The 23,659-nt window shown below is 41.0% G+C and overlaps 5 protein-coding genes across 6 annotated transcripts; 4 read left to right on the top strand and 1 right to left on the bottom strand.

Moving 5' to 3' along the window:
* The first annotated feature begins 416 nt into the window (after positions 1–416).
* On the top strand, positions 417–3,485 carry LOC133000090 (golgin subfamily A member 7-like). The gene is made up of 5 exons (XM_061069962.1): positions 417–447; positions 884–1,006; positions 1,099–1,251; positions 1,368–1,469; positions 1,799–3,485. The coding sequence occupies exons 1-5, from the start codon at positions 439–441 to the stop codon at positions 1,844–1,846; spliced, it is 435 nt and encodes a 144-aa protein (XP_060925945.1). The 5' UTR covers positions 417–438; the 3' UTR covers positions 1,847–3,485.
* A 567-nt stretch (positions 3,486–4,052) lies between these two features.
* Positions 4,053–11,488, top strand: r3hcc1 (R3H domain and coiled-coil containing 1). 2 transcript variants are annotated; one of them, XM_061069961.1, is made up of 9 exons: positions 4,053–4,091; positions 4,372–4,532; positions 5,302–5,439; positions 5,973–6,531; positions 6,721–6,896; positions 7,891–7,961; positions 8,056–8,151; positions 8,291–8,431; positions 10,591–11,488. In XM_061069961.1, the coding sequence occupies exons 2-8, from the start codon at positions 4,489–4,491 to the stop codon at positions 8,398–8,400; spliced, it is 1,194 nt and encodes a 397-aa protein (XP_060925944.1). In that variant the 5' UTR covers positions 4,053–4,091; positions 4,372–4,488; the 3' UTR covers positions 8,401–8,431; positions 10,591–11,488. The 2 variants fall into 2 exon arrangements, with proteins under 2 accessions (XP_060925944.1, XP_060925943.1); XM_061069960.1 differs by having other exon boundaries at positions 4,073–4,532.
* Positions 9,161–14,035, bottom strand: LOC133000091 (lysyl oxidase homolog 2B). Its single transcript, XM_061069963.1, has 4 exons — positions 13,926–14,035; positions 13,563–13,699; positions 12,943–13,054; positions 9,161–10,295 (listed from the first exon to the last, which is right to left on the bottom strand). Exons 1-4 carry the CDS (start codon positions 14,026–14,028, stop codon positions 10,225–10,227), a joined length of 423 nt encoding a protein of 140 aa, XP_060925946.1. The 5' UTR covers positions 14,029–14,035; the 3' UTR covers positions 9,161–10,224.
* Positions 14,036–14,972: 937 nt separating this feature from the next.
* On the top strand, positions 14,973–18,744 carry LOC132999567 (uncharacterized). Its single transcript, XM_061069261.1, has 5 exons — positions 14,973–14,999; positions 15,990–16,380; positions 16,474–16,648; positions 17,542–17,574; positions 18,672–18,744. Exons 1-5 carry the CDS (start codon positions 14,973–14,975, stop codon positions 18,742–18,744), a joined length of 699 nt encoding a protein of 232 aa, XP_060925244.1.
* Positions 18,745–19,309: 565 nt separating this feature from the next.
* LOC132999566 (uncharacterized) lies at positions 19,310–22,346 on the top strand. The gene is made up of 4 exons (XM_061069259.1): positions 19,310–19,405; positions 21,162–21,552; positions 21,646–21,830; positions 22,230–22,346. Exons 1-4 carry the CDS (start codon positions 19,310–19,312, stop codon positions 22,344–22,346), a joined length of 789 nt encoding a protein of 262 aa, XP_060925242.1.
* Positions 22,347–23,659: the final 1,313 nt, after the last annotated feature.

The raw sequence follows: 23,659 nt of genomic DNA, 5'->3' as shown, positions 1-23,659 counted from the left end.
CACATGTGTCACTGTGTTCATTGTTGGAACTGCTGGGTTTTCTATAAATTAAAGTCTCGACCTTAATGTCAAAGATGTCACTTAAAATTTCTATTTTACTATGTAATTTGAAGCACTGTTAAGTAATTACAAACAAGACTAAAGTTTGCATCTTCAAATGCGTAAATCAAAGTCAACCTCGATAATTCCATCTGGAATACTTTTCCATGGTAGGTCTACCTCAGTAACTGTTGTTGGTAATATCTGAGGGATTAAAGATTTTTAATTTCATGGAACAGGAATACATTTAAATGTATGTACCGTTACTCCAGACTTGTAGGGTAAATCAATTCCTAGAGAGCCTCAATTAATGGGATGGGCATATGTTGGGACTTTTATTCTGAAATCCGTGGAACGGAAATCTCAGTGGGCTTGTGGAGCTCACAGGAAGTGTCCGCAATGGCTGAGGTAATTGTGTTTTTCTGGGTTTTATTCATTTTAATAGATTGTCATGTCTCTGAATGTCTAAATAGCTTGACGTGATGGTAATTTGTCGGTCCAGCTCCAGTCTTAACATCGTATTTTCCTGCGGCGTTGGCTCATCGAACCATAAGCTAACGTGATATTAGCAAACACTAGCTAACATTGCCTCAGTAAACAAGCATCTTAATCTAGCATATTTAATAAATTCCTCCAGTGTTATGTTGTATATATGGTTGAGTGTCATAGCATTAGGTCGATATAGAGTAACTCGTTTGTGGCTTACTGATAACATTAGCTTCTGTGGCTAAAGTATCCTGAATTCCTTAAGAGTATGTTTGCTAGCCTCACATGTGTCAGTACCCTTTCAGACGGATCATCTTTAAAAACAAGTCACATTATTTTGTGTTCTGTTGTTGTCCAGACCCACAGTTTACAGGACCTCCAGCAGCCAGGTGTCTCCTCCAAGGTGTTCGTGCAGAGGGACTACAGCTCAGGAACCATCTGCAAATTCCAGACCAAGTTCCCCTCTGACCTGGAGTCAAGAGTATGTATTCACAGTATTGACATGCATGTCTTATTGTTGACTGTGTGTCCATGGATCAGGCCTTTAAGTGGTGTGTGTGTGTGTGGTTTCAGCTTGATAAGCAGCAGTTTGAGGAGACCATCCAGACTTTAAACAACCTGTATGCAGAGGCAGAGAAGCTCGGGGGGAAGTCCTACTTGGAGGGCTGTCTGGCTTGTCTGACTGCGTACACCATCTTCCTCTGTATGGAGACCCACTACGAAAAGGTAAAACTGCTTCAAGTGTTTTGGTCCCTGGCGTGCCGGGGAGATCCAATAACTACATCCAATAGTTCACAGCTGTGTGCTTCTCCTTGAGTGTGTCTCTGACTATCTCTGTACAGGTGTTAAAGAAGATCACCAGGTACATTAAGGACCAGAATGAGAAGATCTATGCACCCAGGGGCTTGCTGCTCACTGACCCCATAGAGAGAGGCCTCAGAGTTGTATCCTTTGCTTGGCTAATGCTCCAGCTCTGAATTCTGTGTTACCAGGTATTTCAAGAAATTTGTCAAGAAATAATGTGCATTCATCTCCATGAACCAGGCTCATAAATCTCTATGGTGAGAGTATTCTTGGAAAGTTTCAAATATGCAGAATTTTATGCACCACGCATAACAAATTAGTCTCAACACGTCTTGTAACACTAGTGATTCTATCTGTAAATGTAAACGTAGCTTGTGCAACCTTGTGTATTCTAACAAAAACCAATTGCTTTTGATTGTATAAGAACATGTGTAGCATTGCATATTCTCCTTAACTTGCTATCTTCCAGGTTGAAATCACCATCTTTGAAGACAGAAGTGTTGGCTCTGGAAGATAAAGAATCTTGCAGTATGTAGTCAGTCAAAGAAGCATCTTTAATGGAGTCAGCTTCACTGGGAAAATCTTGGGAGCTCCACTGTGACACTCTTGATCTGTGAGAAATCTGAATTTCTGGACAGTATTTTACTTTATCCATAGTCAAACCAATTACTAACCACTTCTAATTCCACCATGTGATAATAACTGCAATTTACTTACGAGGATGCCTTAACAAACCAACCTTCATAGGCTTTTGTTTATTTTCAAGAAGTTTCCCCCTTTTTTTCTTTACTCTTTGTATAAACTAATGTCTAACCAGATACTCTTCATCTATCTGGAAGCACATATTAAGATATCTGCTTCACCTGAATGGATGTATATAATTTGTATCTGATTCTTATTTTTGTTATTTATACGTACTCTACTGTCTGCCTATCCTTATTTGTTAATGTCTTTTTTATATATAAATAAAATAGTTTACAGTCCAGACTGTGTTTGAGCAGTGACACTCCCCTCCCCCCCCCTCTTCAGGCCCTTTGCTTCTACACATTTAGTTTAAAATATAAATTTAAATTGTCCATCGAATAGCATGCTCTTAATGGTATATAAATAACTGTGTGGGAGATAAAGCTCATTTAACACAGAGGCAAAGTTTCAAAATGAATTTAACTTAACACTTGGCTCCTAAATGTTTCTTGGGCAGCTGTGTGTAGTTTGAATGTTTATTCATGCTGAAAAAAGTTGAAACTGCCACAAACAAGGTATTTTCCATAAAATGTTCCATTTAGTTTTGTTTGACCTCATGTGTACCTGTTCAAAACCCCTCAACCTTTTGCACTGTGTACTTAAAGGGCCATATCTTCCACACATTTCTCTCTATGAACATAACCCATCTCAATGTAAAGCTGAGACGTGACACTTTAATATTTGTATTTATTATTATCATTTTAAATTTAATCTACTGAGGCACAGAGCCTGAAGAACAAAAATAAGTCATTTGTCAAAATACTTACATTTATAATTGTTGATATCCTAGTTGATCGAGATTAGTCTCCATTAATCGGCCATTATGATAAATGCCATTTTTTACCATGGTAATCACAAGGGATTTGACTTATGTATTGTTTTGCAAGCAAAATATTGTGTTGTCATAGAATTGTGTAGAGGCGGAGTTGTTGAAACTGTCTTTAAACCTAAGTACCGTTATGTGTTGTATTCCACAGTGTTAACATGCTGGTTGTTGTCTTTGTTTGAGCAAATTTCTTATTCGTGCATGAATGGGACTTTTTGGTGGGAAACTCTTGTCTTGTTAAACACACACATTGGATTTGAGTTTTTTATGACATCAAAGATGGAGTCTGTTTGCTGTTGGTAGGTCAATCATAAAACTAAAATGTGACCTCATACATTTTGCGAAATCTCTGCCATGTCACATACCCCAACTGGACTAGATCTCCCAAATCATACCCAACAGTCCTGTGCCATGTTTCTGCTTAAAGTCGTTCTCTACACGGTCAATGTCATCCCATTTTACACCACAGGAACCTTAAACACTTTGAATTCCACAGATTATTGCTGTAATTGGTGTTTGATACAACCAGTTTACATTTTTTACAAATTATCTTCTGTTTTGTCTAAATAAACAATCTTTTCCTGAACTCTGTTGAACTCTTCATGTTTGACTTCATTTAAAAACTAAAGCACATGTACAGTGATGGTAAGTAACTAACACATTTACTCAAAAACTACTTTGCAGATTCTGGTAAGTATTACAAAACGAATCAAGAAATAGATTATAATGTATCACATGTTAAGCAAAGACTTTGAGTTGACTATTGATACTGAAGTAGGTTTTTTCCTAAAATTAACTTAATCCTAAATACTAAATTCTTACAAATTTATATCGTTACACACAAAGTAATTACTGTAGTGATATGCGTAACTATATTAAATTATTGAAACATCAACCAAGCAACAATTATTTTAATAATTTAACCTTTGGTAAAGTATTTTTATGCAATACTTTATGGGACTATTTCTACAAAGAAAACAATGTGAGTATGTCTTGGGCATTCGGTTCCAAAAGTGATTTTTATTTTAACTTAGTTTGAATTATTATTACCATAAAATTAGAAACATTGCATCTTAACTATCTTGTCACGGCTAGATTTTTATGACCTTTATTCTGAAGGGGTCAAACTGGATGTCTGGCCAGAAGAGCAAAACATCTACTTCCGGAAGCTAAACCGTCAGTTAGCCTGCTAGTAAGTTACACAAAAATACAACACATAATACCACTCCAGGGTAAGACCCTTCAATTCAATATCAGCGTTAATTAACCTCCGGTTATCTGACGTTTACCACATTCGTGCTAACACCATAGCATGTTTTCTACGCGGGGTTTAAGACATACAAACATAGGTTGGTAGCTTTCTGCTCCACTTAACACATGTGTATTATTGTGGCTAACTTTTAGCTAACGTTACGGTTCTCGGGAACTACATTTGGTTGTATTTTATGTTTTTTGGCGTCGCTGCTTGTTAGGTCAGTTAAAAGTTAGCTTCTCCACCCTGGACCCATCCTTCTATATCCACCCTGGCGTTCCCCTGTTACGATGGCATCTATCTCCCAAAGGAAGAGAATGAATTCGTGCATCAGGTCATGGAGGAGCTGGAAACATACCAGCAGAACAACAGCCATGAGAGGTAAGGGAGCACACAGCTGAACCGTCCAGCTGTTTTATCTGAAGTCATGTGTCCCATCTAGTTCATCACAAATCCCACAGGATGTTATTAAGTTTAAGAACCAGTCATTTTATTGTACAGCTCCCTAATCAGTCGTAAAAGTCATACAATCATTAACATCTGGGGATGCTGGTTAGATGATACTGTCACTGAGCATCATGGGAAATGATGGCATACAAACTGACGTTTGTTTTGTTGGAATAAAACAGGTTTTACTCTGTACAGGAAACCATTTTGTAGCCTGCCATCATTTCTGTGCTTGACTTGCTGCTCTTTCATTATGGAATCATCACTCTGTAATTTATAGGAAAATTGGCTAAGTGTATCTTTCTAAAACTGCCTCAATAACTTACATCTCGTTAAAGACTTACAACTGATCCTCAGATCAGATACAAAGCTAAAAACTCATATTAGACCAAGTTTACACTAATCCGGGGTAGACAGCCTTCTAGCACTTTACATTGTATAATGAAGTGAATATTTAAAGGCTGTAACAGTTGGAACACCTCATCCCATAGGTTGAATATAAAGTGTGTATTTTCTACCCTTATAGAGATCTGTGAGATTATTTCTCCTCTCTGTACCCACCAGAAGAAACTATGATCTGAGTGAGAGATTTACAGTGACAATAAAGCCTCAATGGCACATTTCTGTAATATAAAATGAGGTAGCTTTCACATCGTCCAAAGAAACTGCAGCCCTCTTACAGTGCATCTCTGTCCTCTTCCAGCGTGCTCCTGTTCCCGTCTCTACCCAGCAGACTGCGGTACCTGATTCACAAGACCATAGAAGACCTGCCAGAGCTCACCACCTTCTCAGTGGGAGAGAGCTGGTGTCGCAGGGTGGTGGTCTGCCACTCTGAGCTCAGGTACTGATGCAAACAGAGGATCATATGCACAGTGTTGACCAAACTTTATGCTGTGTTTTAATTGCTTTTAATAATTCTATGCATTTTAATTAGTAAGAGAAACATAATATAACATGACATAATAATCTGACAAGATTTACAGCTAGTTCCTCTAGTGCAGGATACATTACAGCCAACGATGGTCATTTAAGGTGCTTTATAGCCAGCATTAGCACTATACTTAGCATTAGCAAGAGTTTTGTTAAAAGTAGCATGCTAATCAGCTAGCACCATCCTGTCACATTGAGTAATACTACTTTGTGTTGATGAAACACTGTAATTGTCCGTCAACTATCAGTCCAACATGAGAGGATGAAGAATTAGAGATGTCTAGAGGGTGTATTCTAACCTCTTGCCTTGCAAACGACTGACTTAACAGCTTTTATTGAGACTTGAATATAGCACTGTTAAAGTTGAACTAAAATCAGTAATCCATATCAAATTCAAGGCAGGGTTTAATAAAAATGTGTGTTTTTGTTCTTCATTTATTGTAGGGGAGAGATGGAGGAGGACAGGGACTTGGAGAGCAACAACAGCTTGTGTGAAGAGCCTCTAAAAAGTAGGGAGGAGGTGGATGGTGTTGCCAAATCTAAACCTTCACGCACATCACGAAGCCGAGCACCTAAGAGGCCAGACAAACCTCTTTACCAGCCACGAGCTGCCCGGGAGAGACGGTCCCTGAAAGGCTCACAAGATCCCACATTACATATAGAGCCACCAAGTCCTGCCCCTTGTTGCAGTAGCTGCATTAGTAGCTCATCTGACTCTTGTTCCTGTCATGAAACTACAGAAAACACTACGTCCTCATCCACATCCGGACAAGAACCACTCCACCATGTAGCAGACAGTGTCCACAACCTTATTGAGGACAGTTCAGTGCATTGTGCTCTGGAAGAGAAACAAGAGATGTTGCTGAGGTTGGATGAAGCTGAGGCCCTTGTCTCGGACCAGACGGCATCTTCCTTCACTGACATGACTCTGGAGGACAATGCTAGTGTGCCAAACAACACCCAGGTAGAGGACAGCACAGATGCAGATGATGTAACTGAAGAGGTAAGTTAGCATACCTATACTTTTGTAGGTGTGGTATTATTTCTACATTTTCATTAAGTGAAATAATAGGGAAATCATATGTATTTATAATAAATAAATCTCTTATAATCCATTGCTTTGTCCTCTTGTGTTTGTGTTGGTGATGTTGTCTTTAATGCCAAGTTAATTATTTTGTGTTTATCTTATCAGATCAAGGTACACCTGAAAGAGGCAGTGTCCTTCTCCATTGAACACGTCCAGAGCGACTTCTCTATTTATGAGAATGTGTGCATCAGTCCGGAAGGGTTTAGTCATGTGATCGAGATCTATGACTTCCCGCAAATTTTCAAAACAGACGACCTGCTGGATGCCTTCACAGAATACAGGTGAGATCAGAGAGTGAAGATTCGTATACTCTGTGAAGGGAGCACGACCTAGTGCCTCTGTTCCTTCCTGAGAACCGTTCATAAAAACAGCTCAATGTTATTTTATTTTTTTATTTTTTGTTTGTTTTAAGGGGACGGGGTTAATCAGTTTATCTGCAAAATATCCACTAGGATAATGATGATGTCATCGATTTGGATCAGAATCAAACTAGGTATCCCCCCAGTATAATTTCTTCTTGCATTTGTTGTTCAGCAGCACTAAATTACTGGTACTGCCAGACCTTATGTCAATAATCTGCATTGTAAACATTACACAGAGTCACGTCAGACAGATTACTAGCTATCATTTCATGCACACTCGGCCATTTAAACAATTTAAGGTTATTTAAAAGTTTCCTTATAGCAGGCAACCACGCAACACTGGTCCATAGCCTGAAGGAAACTGGTGCATAGCCTGAAGGAAAGACCATCTTGTGGCAAACACTTGCTGATTATGTACAATCCTGAGAGACACAAAGGGACATTATTATTGAGCAAGAGCTTACTCTGATATCAATGTAGTGCATGAGGGTGAGAAGTCCCCCCTCCAATTTGTCCTTCTCGAAGAGGGCAATGCTCTCACTGTTCACGTGAAGGGGAGCAGCGTCACTGGAGTAGAATTATTCATTTAGGAAAGGCAGTGTCAGACCCACGCTTTACATTCATATCAAAGAGCCGTTGAAAAGAAGTGTCACAACACTACAACTCAGTTTGTCTTTATAGTCACTGTATTTTAGCCTCAGTCCTAAAATGTTCTTACTCAGTGTTCAGCAAGAGAAGCATGTTTTTCCTTCATTTTTATTCCCAAAAATGATTTCATGAGGACTTGAAGGAAAAGCAACATCCTTCCGTCTATTGTCCAATTTAATTAATGAAATTATCCTAAATAATTGATCGCACCAATAAAGCTGTAGTCGAGATTTACTAAAAACAACTTCTCTTCTGTTTTTCTCAGTGATGGTGGAATGAAGATCACGTGGGTGGACAACACACATGCCCTGGGGGTTTTTGCCAGTGAATCAGCAGGTATGATCTCTTTCGTGTGAGTTTTAGGTTTAGAGCTTATGTATGTGACTGAAATGCTGTACTAATGTTCAGCGCTCTTTACTGTGTCACACAGCTCTCCATGCGCTCTCCATCTCCCATCCACTGCTGAAGGTACGAGCACTGGCTGAAGCGAGTAAAAAATCCAAAGGCAAAGCCATGCAACGAGCAGGTTGGTCATTCACTCCTTTAAGCCATGTCTCATATTTAGCAATATGTTTTAACCCTCTCTTAATATTTGTTCTCGGGGATTCGTTTTTGTTGTAGCACTGTTTGATGGATAAGATGGTTGTTTCTGTGACACCCTCCAGAGTCTATCCAGCCTGTGAAGGAACGCCCCAGGACAGACTGTGCTGTCGCCAGGCGGATGGTGACCAGAGCCCTGGGGCTGCAGGCACGAGGCAGAGTGCCGCGATACTGAAGAGAAGTGCTCACACTGGTGACATCTACAGGTGAGAAGACTAATGCAAGCCAAAGAATTTTGGAGTCATAGTTTCACACAGGTAACACTGTGGCTTCATCCATGCTAATTTATTTTTGTTAAAAAAATGCAACGCTATTGCTACGTTTTCTAGCACCTGTGTTCACCCCATTCACTTCCTTATTGGTTCTCATCAGTCACGACTTGACTATCAGCGATAGGCAAAAAAAAGACAAAATAAATCCTTGCTCTTACTTTTCACCATTGTTGTTTTTCATTCGTATATTTTCTATATTCAAGCAACTAACTGCAGAGTAAATATTCTGATTCCTGTTTACATTGATTGAGATTTTATCGATAAAGAGCTGAGATCGTATAGATGTAGCCTGTGGAATTGCAGCTGAGGATTTACTGAAAAGGAATTCCTTTATTGTCACATGAGAGTCGGCCTGTGCTCCACTATGGCTACGGTTTTCTTGTTGGAATAAATGAATTAGACCTATTTTATGGTTTGGGAGATTCCATGCTATTATTACTTAATAGGATTTTTGTCACATTTATCTTAACACTTTAGTTCTCAGTCCAACTCTAACCACTTTGGAGTTTTAATTGCTACTGATCAGAAAGCTTTGAATAACACACAATTAACTGCAGAATATACACATATCACACAACATTAAAACCTTTAAACATTAGAAAAAGGTTCATCACACAAGTAGATCTCTGCGTTTATCATTTTGAATGAATTTTTCCACATTCACCCATGCATACAAAATACAAAACAGTTTGGCAACAACTAACAGGTACTCTTATAAAAAAGAGGGGTCATTGAATTCGTACATCAGAAATTTTATTCACAAAACCATGAAGAGTTATTTTCACACATGTGCAGGTATCACAGTTCACCCGCAATGTTATCATTGTCCCTGATGGTAATAATTTAACAAACGTGAAGCATAAGCTGAGGGGATGTGCACTTGAAGATGAAAACGTGTCTACTGTAATAGCCAAGATAATGAAAGCAATAAATAAAACATTGCTTAAAAGTGAACTCAAGTATGTGAAACACAAAGTCATAGTAGCAAAAAGCACTTTCCCTCTCAGCTTAATAATGACTTAAATGTATGTGTGAAAACCTCACAGATTGTCAGAAATACTGCAGGAACCAAATCCAAGACAGTTGGCATCAATAAATCTATGATACTCCGCTCTGATGATCCAACTTCCACTCGCCTGCTTTGCAGTTGTGGTTACTAGTGAGAATTATTTTTAGTTAATTTACAGCTATGCTGGAAACAGGCATTATTTTTGTGTTGCCATCTTCTGCGCCTTGTTGCTCTGCAGTTATTCTCATAGTCATGTAGATTTAGCAGCAAACTGTTTTTCTATCCATCCTAAGTAAACTCAACATCCAGGTGACGCTCTCTCTCATCTAATGGGTACTTTCATTCGAGTCGTTCCCTAATGTTTGAAACTTTGGCCTTGAACTGTTTGGCATAATTAATTTAATAAATTATTTGGCTTCGATCCTCCCTGACATCTCTCTCATTAAGCACCAGGTCAAAACTGATATTTCACTAACAACAACCATAAGAAACTAAGAGATAAGAACATTTTTGTACATCGTGTAAATACATTTAGTAAGCAAGCAGGTGTTTTGTTTCCATTTACTCATTGTCTTTTGTACCAGCTGAGCTCTGAGCTCAACTTCAATCCAGGACTTCTGCAAGGAAGCAAAGCTGCACAGCCCCCTCTAGTGGTTGTCAAAAATTCATATTTGCTTCCCTAATGTCCGTCTGTCCGTCCGCGTTGTCGACCTCAGGTCTACCTGTGCGACAGCTGGTTGGTGAGCAGTCCAGGGAATGTTTCCTCTGTTTCTGAACTCAGTGTGCCACCTGTGAGGGCAGACAGGGAGAGGATGATGAGGAGCAGAATTATGTAACACAATTCAAATCAAAAGCTGAATCTCCTGGTCTAAACGTTTTTTTAATTAAAAAGTGTAGTCTTTAAGGTTTAAAAGCAGGACTTACTGATTTATACATTCAGATAAATACTACAAAACACATTTTTTCCCTCTGCTCTCAGACAGTTTGAGCACAACTCGAGCAAATATAAGCACAAAGGTTTTGAGTGAAAACATTTCAAAATGTTATGATTTGACACCAAAACTCTTCTTTTTTTTTTCTGCAGAGATGTTCTACAGCTGACATCATGAGCATGACTACCGTCCAACATCATCAACATCCACCCTGATCGAGGGGTCCTGAATCCCCACCAGCCTCAAAGTTGTTGTTCTGCAGTTAAACCTGACCCCCCAATCTTCAGACATTACTGTTGTGGTTCCTGTTGTTCACTGGGTCACTAATAATACGACAATGATAAAAGTGTTGAAGAGCGAGTGAAATATGAAACATTCAGCTGCAAACAGACTGATTAGAAGTAGCTGGTACATCTGTTTTGAGTTGATTGCATGTTGCCTTTAAACTAAAGTAAGTTTAACAGTTGCTTAATTTCTTGACAGGGAGTTTTATTTTTGTTCTCCCCCTGCCCAGTTCATCCAGGATTGGTTGAATAATCCAGTGTTAGTAGCAATTATTATATTGTAACTTAATATCAAATTTCCCCACAGATTCTTTCTCAGGATTGGTTACAGAAATCTATTACATTATACGCTGAAGTTATAGATAGATTTTTATATGGAGTGTAAACAGATTTAATGTAATGTAGATCCATTACGTCCAAAAGAGACACAGGTATAAAGAAGAACACATGTAACAAGCAATGTTTTACTGGACTTCATAGGTATTTTCTGATGTTTTAGTTCATGAAAAAGTGTAGTTTTATTTTTGGTAAAAAAGTTGCAATATATGACTTGTTGATATTTAATTTATTCGGAAAAGCTAAAAAAATATATTTCTTGTTGCCTCAGAAGGGAAGAGTTCAAGTTGTTTCTTACATCATATTACAGAAAACTTAAGCGTGTGTATTGGAAGCTTAAATGTTCAGCCCTCTGTTCATATTTTTTGTCATTTAGCGAACGACTTGACATCAGTCCTCTGTAAGAAGTGCATAAAGAGACAATTTATAAGTTTGTATTGAGTAGTTGAGTTTAATGGGCTGTTTCCCTGAAATTGTCTTTTGACCTGATTTCAGTTTGCCAGGACTTGTTCTGTGTCTGTTACGATGACAGTAACTTTGAGATTTTAACTAATCTACAGTATTGTATAAGGACATTTTTGGCAAAAGTAGACTTGATTGTAGCGTTAAATGTGGCACAAATTCTCAAAAACATTAAAACTCTACATTGTTTTCAACTAAATCTGTTGAATAAAAGAGGTTTCAGTGTTGTAAAATAAACATATTCACCAAGCACTTTATTGGGAACACCTGTACATCTGCTTATTAATGCTGTTTCCAATCAGCCAATCATGTGGCAGCAGTGGCATATAGTCCTGCAGTTACAGGTGAGATGCTTCAGTGAATGTTCTAACATCGATTGTGTGACCAGCAGCATCTCAGTGATTAGAAAGTTCAATGGAGAGAGCTCAGACGAGCTGGCAGAAAGAGAACCACCCTTTACAACTGTGGTGAGCAGAATCAGACCACATCAGGTTCCACTCGTGTCAGCCAAGAGCATAAAACTAAACAGCTGAAGAATGGAAAAGTGTAGCCTGGTCTGATGAATGGGGATTTCTGCTGAGACTGCAGAGTGTAGGGTCTGAATTCATGCTTTGCACAGCATGAATCCATAAACTCAACCTGCCTTGGGTCTGCAGTCAAGGCAGCTAGTGGGGAATATCCATCAATCATGATTTGAATGAATTAAATTATTGCTTATGATCACAGCATCTCCTCATGGCTACAGGTCAAGCAGGATCATGAACCAAAGTAAATATCGTCTCAAACTATTTTCATGAACAGTAATTTCAGTTGCCTTCCTATTCACTAGAAGAGTCACTGAATCTAATAGATCACCCTTTGGGATGTAGTGCAACGGATTTGCAGCAGTATTGTGCAGCTGATCTGCAGAGATGGTGTGAGGCTGTCATGTCAACTTAGAGCTGAATCACTATCTTGTGAAAACTATAAATGAGCTATTATGTGCAAAGAGAAACTGAAACACTGTTGTATGTCAATTATCTTAATCCTTAATATGAGGATCTATTCATTTACACCAGAGGAATCATGTGACTTTAAGCCAATCTTATTTAGAAACATCATCACATGTAATATGGTAAATGGATTTGTATTTATATAGCGCTTTTCTAGTCTGATGATTACATCGTTTGTCAAGAAAGGCATGTTGTGTTAGAAAAAGTAAGGAACACTATAAAAATATTTTAAATAGTAGAAAAACGATAAGTGCAATATGAACGTTGGATATGTACAATTTAAAGTTAGTGCAGTATAATTGTGTACTATTATAGTGCAATGTGGTCCCGGGCCTTATTGATGAGCAGTCAGTCCTGATGTGTAACGGTTGAAGTTAATATCATTTTAACACAGAGGAGATAGTGATTCTTTTGAGATCAAAGTTCTCACCTATACGACAGTTGTATATCCATATCCTTTGTCCATCGTACCGAGAGCGGCACTTCATTATGTTGTTGCTGTAATCTGATTCTGCGACCTCATAGTTGGGGTTTATCACAACCTGGCAGAGGAGAAAACAGGTCATGTTAAACATGACAGCAAGATGTTTCGCCATTACAGATTTCTACACTTTTAAAAAGGAATTGAGCCCAAGCACTGACGGTGCAAGGACCCTATTGCATTATTATTATTATTATTATTAAGTGTTATTGATGACCAAACAATACAAGTTAAGACTGAGAGGGTGTCAGGATGATCTCGCTAAGTGAATGTCCCAAAACAAAAAAGTGAACTTGTTGCAGCTGCTTCAGAAAGATGGCTTTCTATTGCAGGAGGTCAGTTTGTAAATTTGTAAATAAGCCTCTGCAGCAGCTGCAGGGTCAAGAGAACCCTAACCATATGTCCTTCAAACACCCCTGCTGACTTGTTTTAAGTCTGAATAGGACTTTGATTGCCTGAATGCCAAACAAAAGCAGATGCAGAGACATGGAAAGTGTTTGTTTGGTCTATGGGACCATGCTGGCTGAGGATGAGAGGATCTTTCCAGCAGCAGATGCTAACAGACGAACCTGGAAGATGTAGTCGCCGGGCTTCACGTCTGTGATGTCAACCCACTGACAGCCGATGTCATGTCTGTATGTATCCCAGCATCCAACTGTTATTCCTTGTGCTCCAAAGTTTGCACATTCGTACCTTTTCTGGATACCTGTGAGTGTAAATGTTTGTATTTAGACCTGTTCAGGAAGTTTTAATCAAATGCTTCATTCAACAGTGTACATTATTTGTAAAATCATTCCGATTCAATATTAGAATTTGGGCTTTTACTACTACTTTAATATTCGGGAAGAAAATCCCAATCAACCAAAAGCCCGTCAACACAAAGCAACAGCTATGTAATGTAGAACAAAGGAAAGGAAGGTGTCTGTATTTACTTTCGTCACAATACGTGTCCTCCAGACAGAAGCTGGCTTTGTGTCCCTCCGCCACTTTAGTGCCATTCAAACTCATCAGGTCATAGTGGGTGAAAACTTCCATACTATGGTAATGTCTAGGAAGGACAAAGGTAAAGGAAAGATACATTTTTAAACATCCTTTGAACATAACTACTAACCTGACAGTTACATATGCTTACACATGTTCCACTCTAATCAGCAAGAAACTGAGGGATATGGATGTGGGGGTGCTCGCGTGTGGTTGAGGAGACAGACAGACGTGCAGCAGTATAGTTTGAGCTCTGTGTCACTTGTTTCATCTGGTGGTGGGATTTGCCTGCAGAAGCATTTAAAAGTCAGACAGGAAAGAGTTTCCTAGGAGACAGTTTCCCTGCCCCGCTGTGATAACAAAGAGGAGACATTTATCACTCCTCAACCTGCCGTTAACATGAGGACTCTTATGTAATGGCAGCTTAGTGTATGTAGTGACAGAGAGACTTGTAATTATGATACCTTTTGCCTGACTTGACACAGAATTACTCTTTAATCAAGTGAAATAACTAATTTAATCACAACACAACGATCCTGGATCAGTGCTGGTAACACTTGACTTGGGGGTGCATGCTCTGGCACTGAGCACAAACACATGATGACATGTTTACCATTAGAAGTGCATCCCACGTAATAGTCCCAAACACCGCTTAGTGATATAAACACACTCCTCCAGAGTCAGTCCACGTTACATTATAAAACCCTCTGCTGTTATTAGCGCACGTCCCCAGGTTTCACACATACTTTCCAGGCTTATAAAATCTGAAACCCTAAATGCCACACTGGTTTAAAATGGGAAAAAATATATAAAGATCTGAAGGGGGTCTTTACCTTTACCAGCCTTATGATAAAAAGGGAGCCCCCCCAGGGAAACCTAAACATGGCAGGACTGTGACGCAGCAAAGTCATGCCACAGACTTTACTGTTGGAGGGTCCACAAACAAGAAGCCAAGGCTTTTCCCATCGCTCCTGCTGAGGAGCTGTCATGTGTTTAACATGCCTGACCTGCTTTCCATGCTGACAGTGTGTTTTCAATGTTACTAAGCAAATGCATCTTTGTTTTGCCCTCTGGGTTCAATAAATCTAGAGCTGGTCCGAGTGAGTGTAAATGGCACCCACTGACATGGAAACACACACACAATGAAATGTGTGGTGCTGTCAGACTCATTTACTCTCCCTCATATTAAACAACAAGTTTTATAGTGCTTTTAAAACTAATAACACAGACTTATTTCTTTAGCTACAAACGGGAAAAAGCGATAAGGTCAGTTGACTAATACTTTACAACAACTCAACATTGTGTGTGACAGTCAACGAAACACTACGCCAAACAAGTTCAGGACCCACAATGGAAACCCTTGATGCTGACATGCTATTGCTGCTATTAAATGGATTGTTTTGTTAAGTATGAATTATGATCATCATCAGTTTACAATGTTTATGACAACAAGCTAACTTAAAAAATAGAAAAACTCCCCTATTTATCTTGGATCCTGTCCTGCTGTTGTAATTCAGCTGGAGTTTCTCAATGGCATCTTAGTCCCAGTGGCCAATCCAACACGCACGCGCGCGCACGCACGCACGCACGCACGCACACACGCACACACACACGCACACACACACACACACACACACACACACACACACACACACACACACACACACACACACACACACACACACACACACACACACACACACACACACACAAACACACAGTATATTGTTTCAAAGTCCAACTCCTGCAGCTTATTTCACCCCCTAAAACTATTTTCTCTTCATCAAAGGACATTCAAAATGTTTGTCATTACAATAATTCTCCTCCTGCCTTAAATGTGACTCTACACCTGCCTTCATCATTTCGTGACGTTGATCTATTATGCAAAAAATCTATTGATAAGATAATGCTGCCATGTCCCTCATCCTGTCTTCCCACTTTCACAGCTCACCTGCAGTTGAGGAGCCTTTTCCATCTACTGACCCTTAACCACAAGATGACAGGATTGGTCACAGACCTTCTCCTTCCTGTGTGAGCTGAGGCGCTTCCTGTGTGAGGTCCTGCCTCAGAACCGCCCTGAGTTTCCTCAGCTCCAGCTGGGCTCGCTACAGTACGTGCCCTACCTGTCGCTGGGCTTGTCCTCCAGAAAGACCCTGCTGGCTGGGCTGATCAACTCCTCGTCCACCACTGTCTTCTCCTTCTCTCAATGGGGCTCCATGCTTCAGGTGCATCATGGACAGTTGGCTCTGTCTCCCTCTCTGTTGGAGGAGCTCAGGCAGAGGTTGGAGCAGATTGGGATGCAGATAATGGAGGTGATAGGGGGAAAGGAGGTGGGTAGCAGGGCCAAAGAGAGGTTGGGGAGGCTCAAAGAACTCAGTGCTTTACCAAAGACAGAACCAGGAGCAGGTGATGTAGCGTCTTATTGTCTTTAGCAGTGTTATCCCAACTTTCAGGCATGCATCTCCTCCCATTGACAGTTTTCTCCTCTGCATCTACCAGGAGAGAACCAGTACCGCGCCTTTCTTCTCCTGAAAGCCCTGCAGACGCTGGCCCGTTCCTACGAGCTGCAGATAGGACAGCGGACCCCCAGAGCCAGCTCCACTAACCCGGCGAGGGGCAACGTCTGCAGCCTGAGAGGTCTCACCGTCTCCCTCGAGAAGCATTTAATAGGGCCCATGCGCACATAGACAGGTCCAAGTCCTTAACTTGTTTTGCCTTCTCATTTTCAGGAAAAGCCGCCAAGAAAGCTCTGCTATTGCTTGTCCATTTTGTCAGATGGAAGCCTCCAGAAGCACACAGGGACATGAGGTCACTACTTAGGGAAATAGCATCAGAATCACTGCTGACTGACTTTAAACAATCATCCACATAAAAGTTCCTGAGAACTGTGTCTACAGCCTCAGGTGATGCTTCAGGTCTGTTTTCTTCTGCTGTTTTCCTTAAAGCATAGTTGGCACAGCTAGCGGATGAAGTGGCACTGAAGAGGTGTACAACCATTTTGTACTCTTTAACTTCCTGTGTCAGGTTTCCTTGTGGCCACCACAAGAAACGCAGGAGGTCTGTGTCCTCTTCTGGAACTCTTACTTGGTGGTACATAGCTTCAACATCCGCCATTAGTGCAACATGCTCCTGTCGGAATCTTGTTAACACTCCAAGGAGAGTGTTTGTGAGATCTGATCCTTGAAGCAGCTCTTTGTTCAGTGAAGTGCCCTGATAACTTGCAGCGCAGTCAAAGACCACACGGAGCTTTTTCTTTTGCGGGTGGTAGACCCCATGGTGTGAGATATACCAAACCTTCCCGTTCTGTAGGTTCAGCAGTGTTTCTGGCACCTCAACTGCATAACCCTTTTTTAACAAGTCATTCATATAGTCTTTGTATTCCTGGTGAAATTTGTGATTCTTGATGAGCTTCTTCTTGAGGTTCAACGCTCGCTGCACTGCAGAACTTCGGTTGTTTGGCAGAATAATCAGAGGTTTCTTTGTTGGCAGATTAATGTAATAATGTCCGTTTGCATGGTTAACTGAGTTAGACACAGAGGTAATAAACCGCTTGTCCTCTTGTGACATTTCCACCTCGTCGCTGTTGCAATGCTCTGGAAAGTCAGCGTGGTATTGCTGTATGAGCAGTTTTTCCACTGTCTCCACTGCGATTCGGTTAATCGTGACCTGCTGCTGTTCATCACCATCCAAAGCACTGTCCCTGTGTTCTCTCAGCGGACCATTAACAGTCCAACCAAGAATTGTCTTCACAGCATATGGCCCATTGCTTTGACTGTGGATAACCTTCCATGGCTCGAACGCTTCATGCACATTATTTCCGATGAGGAGCCCTATTTCAGCATCGATGTGTGGCAGCCTCACGTTATGGAGATACGGCCATGCTTGTATGTCCTCCTGCATAGGAATATGTTCCTTTTTTACTGGAAGGCTCTTTTGAGTATAGACCTTTGGCATGCTGATGAAACTAGTTTCCTCAAGTCCACAGACCTCCAGATCTCTAAGAAGGCAACTTTTCACTTCCTTTGTTGAGCCCATTGTGGTTAAGATCAACTCAGTTCCTTTTCCCTGAAGATTGAGCTGCCTTGCTAACGACTCTGTGCAAAAGGTTGCTGAGCTCCCAGGGTCAATAAACGCATAAGTTTCAACAACTTGGTTACCTTTCTTTGCCTTGATGTAGACTGGAAGTATGGCAAGAACACACTTGTCTCCGGCCCCAACACAAGGTTTTTGCTTCTGGGTTAGGCTCACCAATGCACTGGAAACCACAGCTTGATCTGAAGAAGCATCCTCTTGCCTTTCTACACCTGACTGGCTGTGGGCGTCATCTCTGTAAATGTGTAACATGCTGGGATGCTTTCCAGAACATGTTTGACATGACATTTTCCTTTTACAGTCTTTACTTAAATGCCCTTTAACTAGGCATCCGAAGCAAAGTCCAGCCTTCCATATGAAATCCAGCCTGTCCTTATGAGGTTTTTCTGCAATACACCAACACTCCTCTAGTGTGTGATTCCTTTTGCAGAACAAGCATGGTTTAGTGAAAGCTACAGTGTTTGATGTACTGAACTTCCTTGTGTTTGACCTTTCATCATCTTTCTCTTCGGCTGTGGCCACATCTGTAGCAAAGCTGCTTCCTTTTATTCTTTCTTTCTGGAAATTTCTCTCAATCATTGAAACTTTCTTTTCCTTCTTTTCAGCAGCGGGGCCTTGCAAATCTCCGAAGAGAGGGTCTGTGATGATCCTTGCTTGCCTGTCCACAAAGGCGACTAGATCTTTAAATCTCACTCTCCTCTGACTCTTTTCCTGGATCTCGAATGCAAGTGCCCGCCATTGTTCTTTCATTTTGTAGGGCAGCTTGGAGACAATAACTCTCATGTTTGTAGGGTTATCCAACTCATCCATGTAGTCCACGTTCCAGTCTTCTGAATGAATTCCTGCACCCTATCTTTCTTAGGATAGAACCACTCTTCTTGGTCTTTATTTATCTCATCCTGATGAAGGTAGAGCAGAACCGTACTGTTGCATTCTTTGAAGTCCTCATAAGTAGCTTTAAGAACTTTCAGCCTTGACTTAACTTTCTCCAAGTTGCAGTTGTTTTCCATTAATAGATCCATTTCGTTTGACTTGTTTGTTAACATTCTTAATTTTCCTCTTCTGGCATTGATGTAATGATGACTCCTTTCCTCCATTGACTTCACCGTGGGCTCTGCTGCCCTCTTGTGGCCGTAGTCCGCAAGTGCGTCAATATCATCATTCTCATCCGCCATGACGTATTGCTGATGTAACGTCTCACTTTGACAGCAGCCTGTTCTTATAGTCCCACAGCCCAACTGACATGCGCAAGTTGCTGTCTGTGTTCAACAATCCAATTTCCTGCGTAACTTCTGCGGCAGGTCCTTTCACGATCACTGGCACTTGTCCGTGCGCCCAGGTAATAGTCCGATCCTTCCTCGTCACGATGGCTGCGCAGTCCGCTGCGCTCTCAAGTTTTGACTTTTGTAGTGGCCGTTCCACTACGTTCCAATAAGACGGCCACTTGGTTTTGTCGGAGGGAGTACTTTTAACAGCTGACTCGTGTCCACATACTAGTCAGGCCCGACCCTGCGTGGCAACCCACTGTTCCACGAACACATGAGGCGGGTTAATCTTGAAGTGATTTTATTCAAGTTGGTGTGGCTGTAAGCCTTACAGCACCTGATATTCCCAGGCAGTCTTCACGTAGATGTCACTCAAGATTGCAAGCATTTTCAAGATTGCAACTAATTTAATCACAACACAACGATCCTGGGTCAGTGCTGGTAACACTTGACTTGGGGGTGCATGCTCCGGCACTGAGCACAAACACATGATGACATGTTTACCATTAGAAGTGCATCCCACGTAATAGTCCCAAACACCGCTTAGTGATATAAACACACTCCTCCAGAGTCAGTCCACGTTACATTATAAAACCCTCTGCTGTTATTAGCGCACGTCCCCAGGTTTCACACATACTTTCCAGGCTTATAAAATCTGAAACCCTAAATGCCACACTGGTTTAAAATGGGAAAAAATATATAAAGATCTGAAGGGGGTCTTTACCTTTACCAGCCTTATGATAAAAAGGGAGCCCCCCCAGGGAAACCTAAACATGGCAGGACTGTGACGCAGCAAAGTCATGCCACAGACTTTACTGTTGGAGGGTCCACAAACAAGAAACCAAGGCTTTTCCCATCGCTCCTGCTGAGGAGCTGTCATGTGTTTAACATGCCTGACCTGCTTTCCATGCTGACAGTGTGTTTTCAATGTTACTAAGCAAATGCATCTTTGTTTTGCCCTCTGGGTTCAATAAATCTAGAGCTGGTCCGAGTGAGTGTAAATGGCACCCACTGACATGGAAACACACACACAATGAAATGTGTGGTGCTGTCAGACTCATTTACTCTCCCTCATATTAAACAACAAGTTTTATAGTGCTTTTAAAACTAATAACACAGACTTATTTCTTTAGCTACAAACGGGAAAAAGCGATAAGGTCAGTTGACTAATACTTTACAACAACTCAACATTGTGTGTGACAGTCAACGAAACACTACGCCAAACAAGTTCAGGACCCACAATGGAAACCCTTGATGCTGACATGCTATTGCTGCTATTAAATGGATTGTTTTGTTAAGTATGAATTATGATCATCATCAGTTTACAATGTTTATGACAACAAGCTAACTTAAAAAATAGAAAAACTCCCCTATTTATCTTGGATCCTGTCCTGCTGTTGTAATTCAGCTGGAGTTTCTCAATGGCATCTTAGTCCCAGTGGCCAATCCAACACACACACACACGCACGCACGCACGCACGCACACACACACACACACACACACACACACACACACACACACACACAAACACACAGTATATTGTTTCAAAGTCCAACTCCTGCAGCTTATTTCACCCCCTAAAACTATTTTCTCTTCATCAAAGGACATTCAAAATGTTTGTCATTAAAATAATTCTCCTCCTGCCTTAAATGTGACTCTACACCTGCCTTCATCATTTCGTGACGTTGATCTATTATGCAAAAAATCTATTGATAAGATAATGCTGCCATGTCCCTCATCCTGTCTTCCCACTTTCACAGCTCACCTGCAGTTGAGGAGCCTTTTCCATCTACTGACCCTTAACCACAAGATGACAGGATTGGTCACAGACCTTCTCCTTCCTGTGTGAGCTGAGGCGCTTCCTGTGTGAGGTCCTGCCTCAGAACCGCCCTGAGTCTCCTCAGCTCCAGCTGGGCTCGCTACAGTACGTGCCCTACCTGTCGCTGGGCTTGTCCTCCAGCAAGACCCTGCTGGCTGGGCTGATCAACTCCTCGTCCACCACTGTCTTCTCCTTCTCTCAATGGGGCTCCATGCTTCAGGTGCATCATGGACAGTTGGCTCTGTCTCCCTCTCTGTTGGAGGAGCTCAGGCAGAGGTTGGAGCAGATTGGGATGCAGATAATGGAGGTGATAGGGGGAAAGGAGGTGGGTAGCAGGGCCAAAGAGAGGTTGGGGAGGCTCAAAGAACTCAGTGCTTTACCAAAGACAGAACCAGGAGCAGGTGATGTAGCGTCTTATTGTCTTTAGCAGTGTTATCCCAACTTTCAGGCATGCATCTCCTCCCATTGACAGTTTTCTCCTCTGCATCTACCAGGAGAGAACCAGTACCGCGCCTTTCTTCTCCTGAAAGCCCTGCAGACGCTGGCCCGTTCCTACGAGCTGCAGATAGGACAGCGGACCCCCAGAGCCAGCTCCACTAACCCGGCGAGGGGCAACGTCTGCAGCCTGAGAGGTCTCACCGTCTCCCTAGAGAAGCATTTAATAGGGCCCATGCGCACAGTATTAATACACATATTTATTCAGGGAGGTCTTTTTTGTATGTTTGAGTAAATGCACACAAAATTGTTCCCCTCATTCATAAATGTATTGAAAACAAATGTATTGTACATCTATCTGAGAAGTTCTCTGAATAATAAGAAGACATTTATCTAATTAAAATGCTCATTTAATTTTTTTAATTAAGATTGCCTCCTCTTTGAAAATTTGTCCAATTATTATTCAAAAAGGGTTTGGTAATATTGATTTAATATAATAAATATTTCTGAACAAAATCTTTTATTCTCTAACATACAAAGATATTAAAATGTAACAGTTTTTAATTATTTAATTCAAAATATAAGACTGTGGTCTCTTCTTTCAGCAGCTCGACATCCTTTATTCTTTCGTTTTGGGTTTCAGGATCGCTTTGTTGCTGATCGGCTGGTTTTTTCTTCTTATCGCTCCCACTTCTTCTGCTCCCCACTACCACATGACACTCTCCCATATGTTGATCTGGAGGAAGATAGCAGCAGATAACACACATAATATGGGGGCTGCTGTGGACGAGGGGTAGATGGCTGTGGCTCCAACCAGAAGGTTGGCAGCTCGAATCCAAGCAAATACTGAAGTGTCCGTGGGCAAGTACTGAACCCCGAACGGTCCCTCATAGATGTTGAATGCACTAATAGGAATTCGCTTTGGATAAAAGCGTCAGCTAAATGACATGTAATGTAATATACAACCACATACAAAGACTTTTTAAATCCACTTATTCATTATGTTGTGTCTACAAGGGTCAGATTTTACAGGTTTAACTTTTATGGCGTAGTGTTGTCATATTTAATGGGAAATCCACCCTTAAGTGTGAATGATTATGTGGTTTATCCTACTCGACTTTTCAGGTTTAATTTGTTAAATCCCTCAGACATTTAACTGAACACAGACACATCCTGTAACTGCTCCACAGGCCAACTTTCATTTCCATTGAAAGAGTCACAGGGAAAACGCTGTTAAAGTGCTCATACATCATCATACATCGCACTGGCAGCTCTGCTCAGGTAAAGGCAGTATTTCACATTTCACACTGTTCAGCCTGATGCTCACATGGTACAATCGGCCTGCACTTTTATCAGCCGAGTAAAAGTATTCATTCAAGCATATAAAAGTCTAAAAAACGGCAGTAAAGTATTGACTGTTCTTTGTTTATACCAATACAAAAATCACATAAGTTAATCTGGACATTAGCATTAGTGAGTGAATAGTTATTCCATTTTTGCTTTTTGCTGCATACAAATCTACTGACCGGATGAGCCAAATTATTTCATATTTCAGAATTCTACTAATACTATTATTTAATATATATATTATTCTCAAACTGCATATAGAAACACAAATGAGGGCATATTCTGTGTTTACTGCTCTGGATGAGTAAAATAAAGCTCCTCAAACACCTCAATCCAAGCATTGTTATGACTCTGAACAGATTTTTGTAGAAGTAGGCAAATCGTAGTGCCGGGGCTGCCCTTTAGGGGGCGCTAGTCAGTTATTTTGCCACGCCCATTCCTCAAACCTATCTGTCAGTCCTCAGGGGGGGGCTGTTGATAAACACATGTATTTTGAGGGAGATGGACCCATGAACACGGAAGTTAGAGCGATTTCGTGTGTCATGGCGAGTTGATCAACTTTGATGCCTCGCCATTAATATAGCGTTTGACGAAAAGTCACAGTAATCTTACATCTTCATTATCAATGTCTTGAGACCCATTTGACACAGTTTGACATGGTTGTGCAAAGTGGATGAGGAGGAATACTTCCAAGTGTAAGACGTACCCAAAACAAGACATTTCCTG

Source organism: Limanda limanda, chromosome 4 (assembly GCF_963576545.1).
Source record: "Limanda limanda chromosome 4, fLimLim1.1, whole genome shotgun sequence".
NCBI lineage: Eukaryota > Metazoa > Chordata > Actinopteri > Pleuronectiformes > Pleuronectidae > Limanda > Limanda limanda.
Note: the sequence above shows the minus strand (reverse complement) of the source record. Positions and strands in the feature narration are given on the sequence as shown.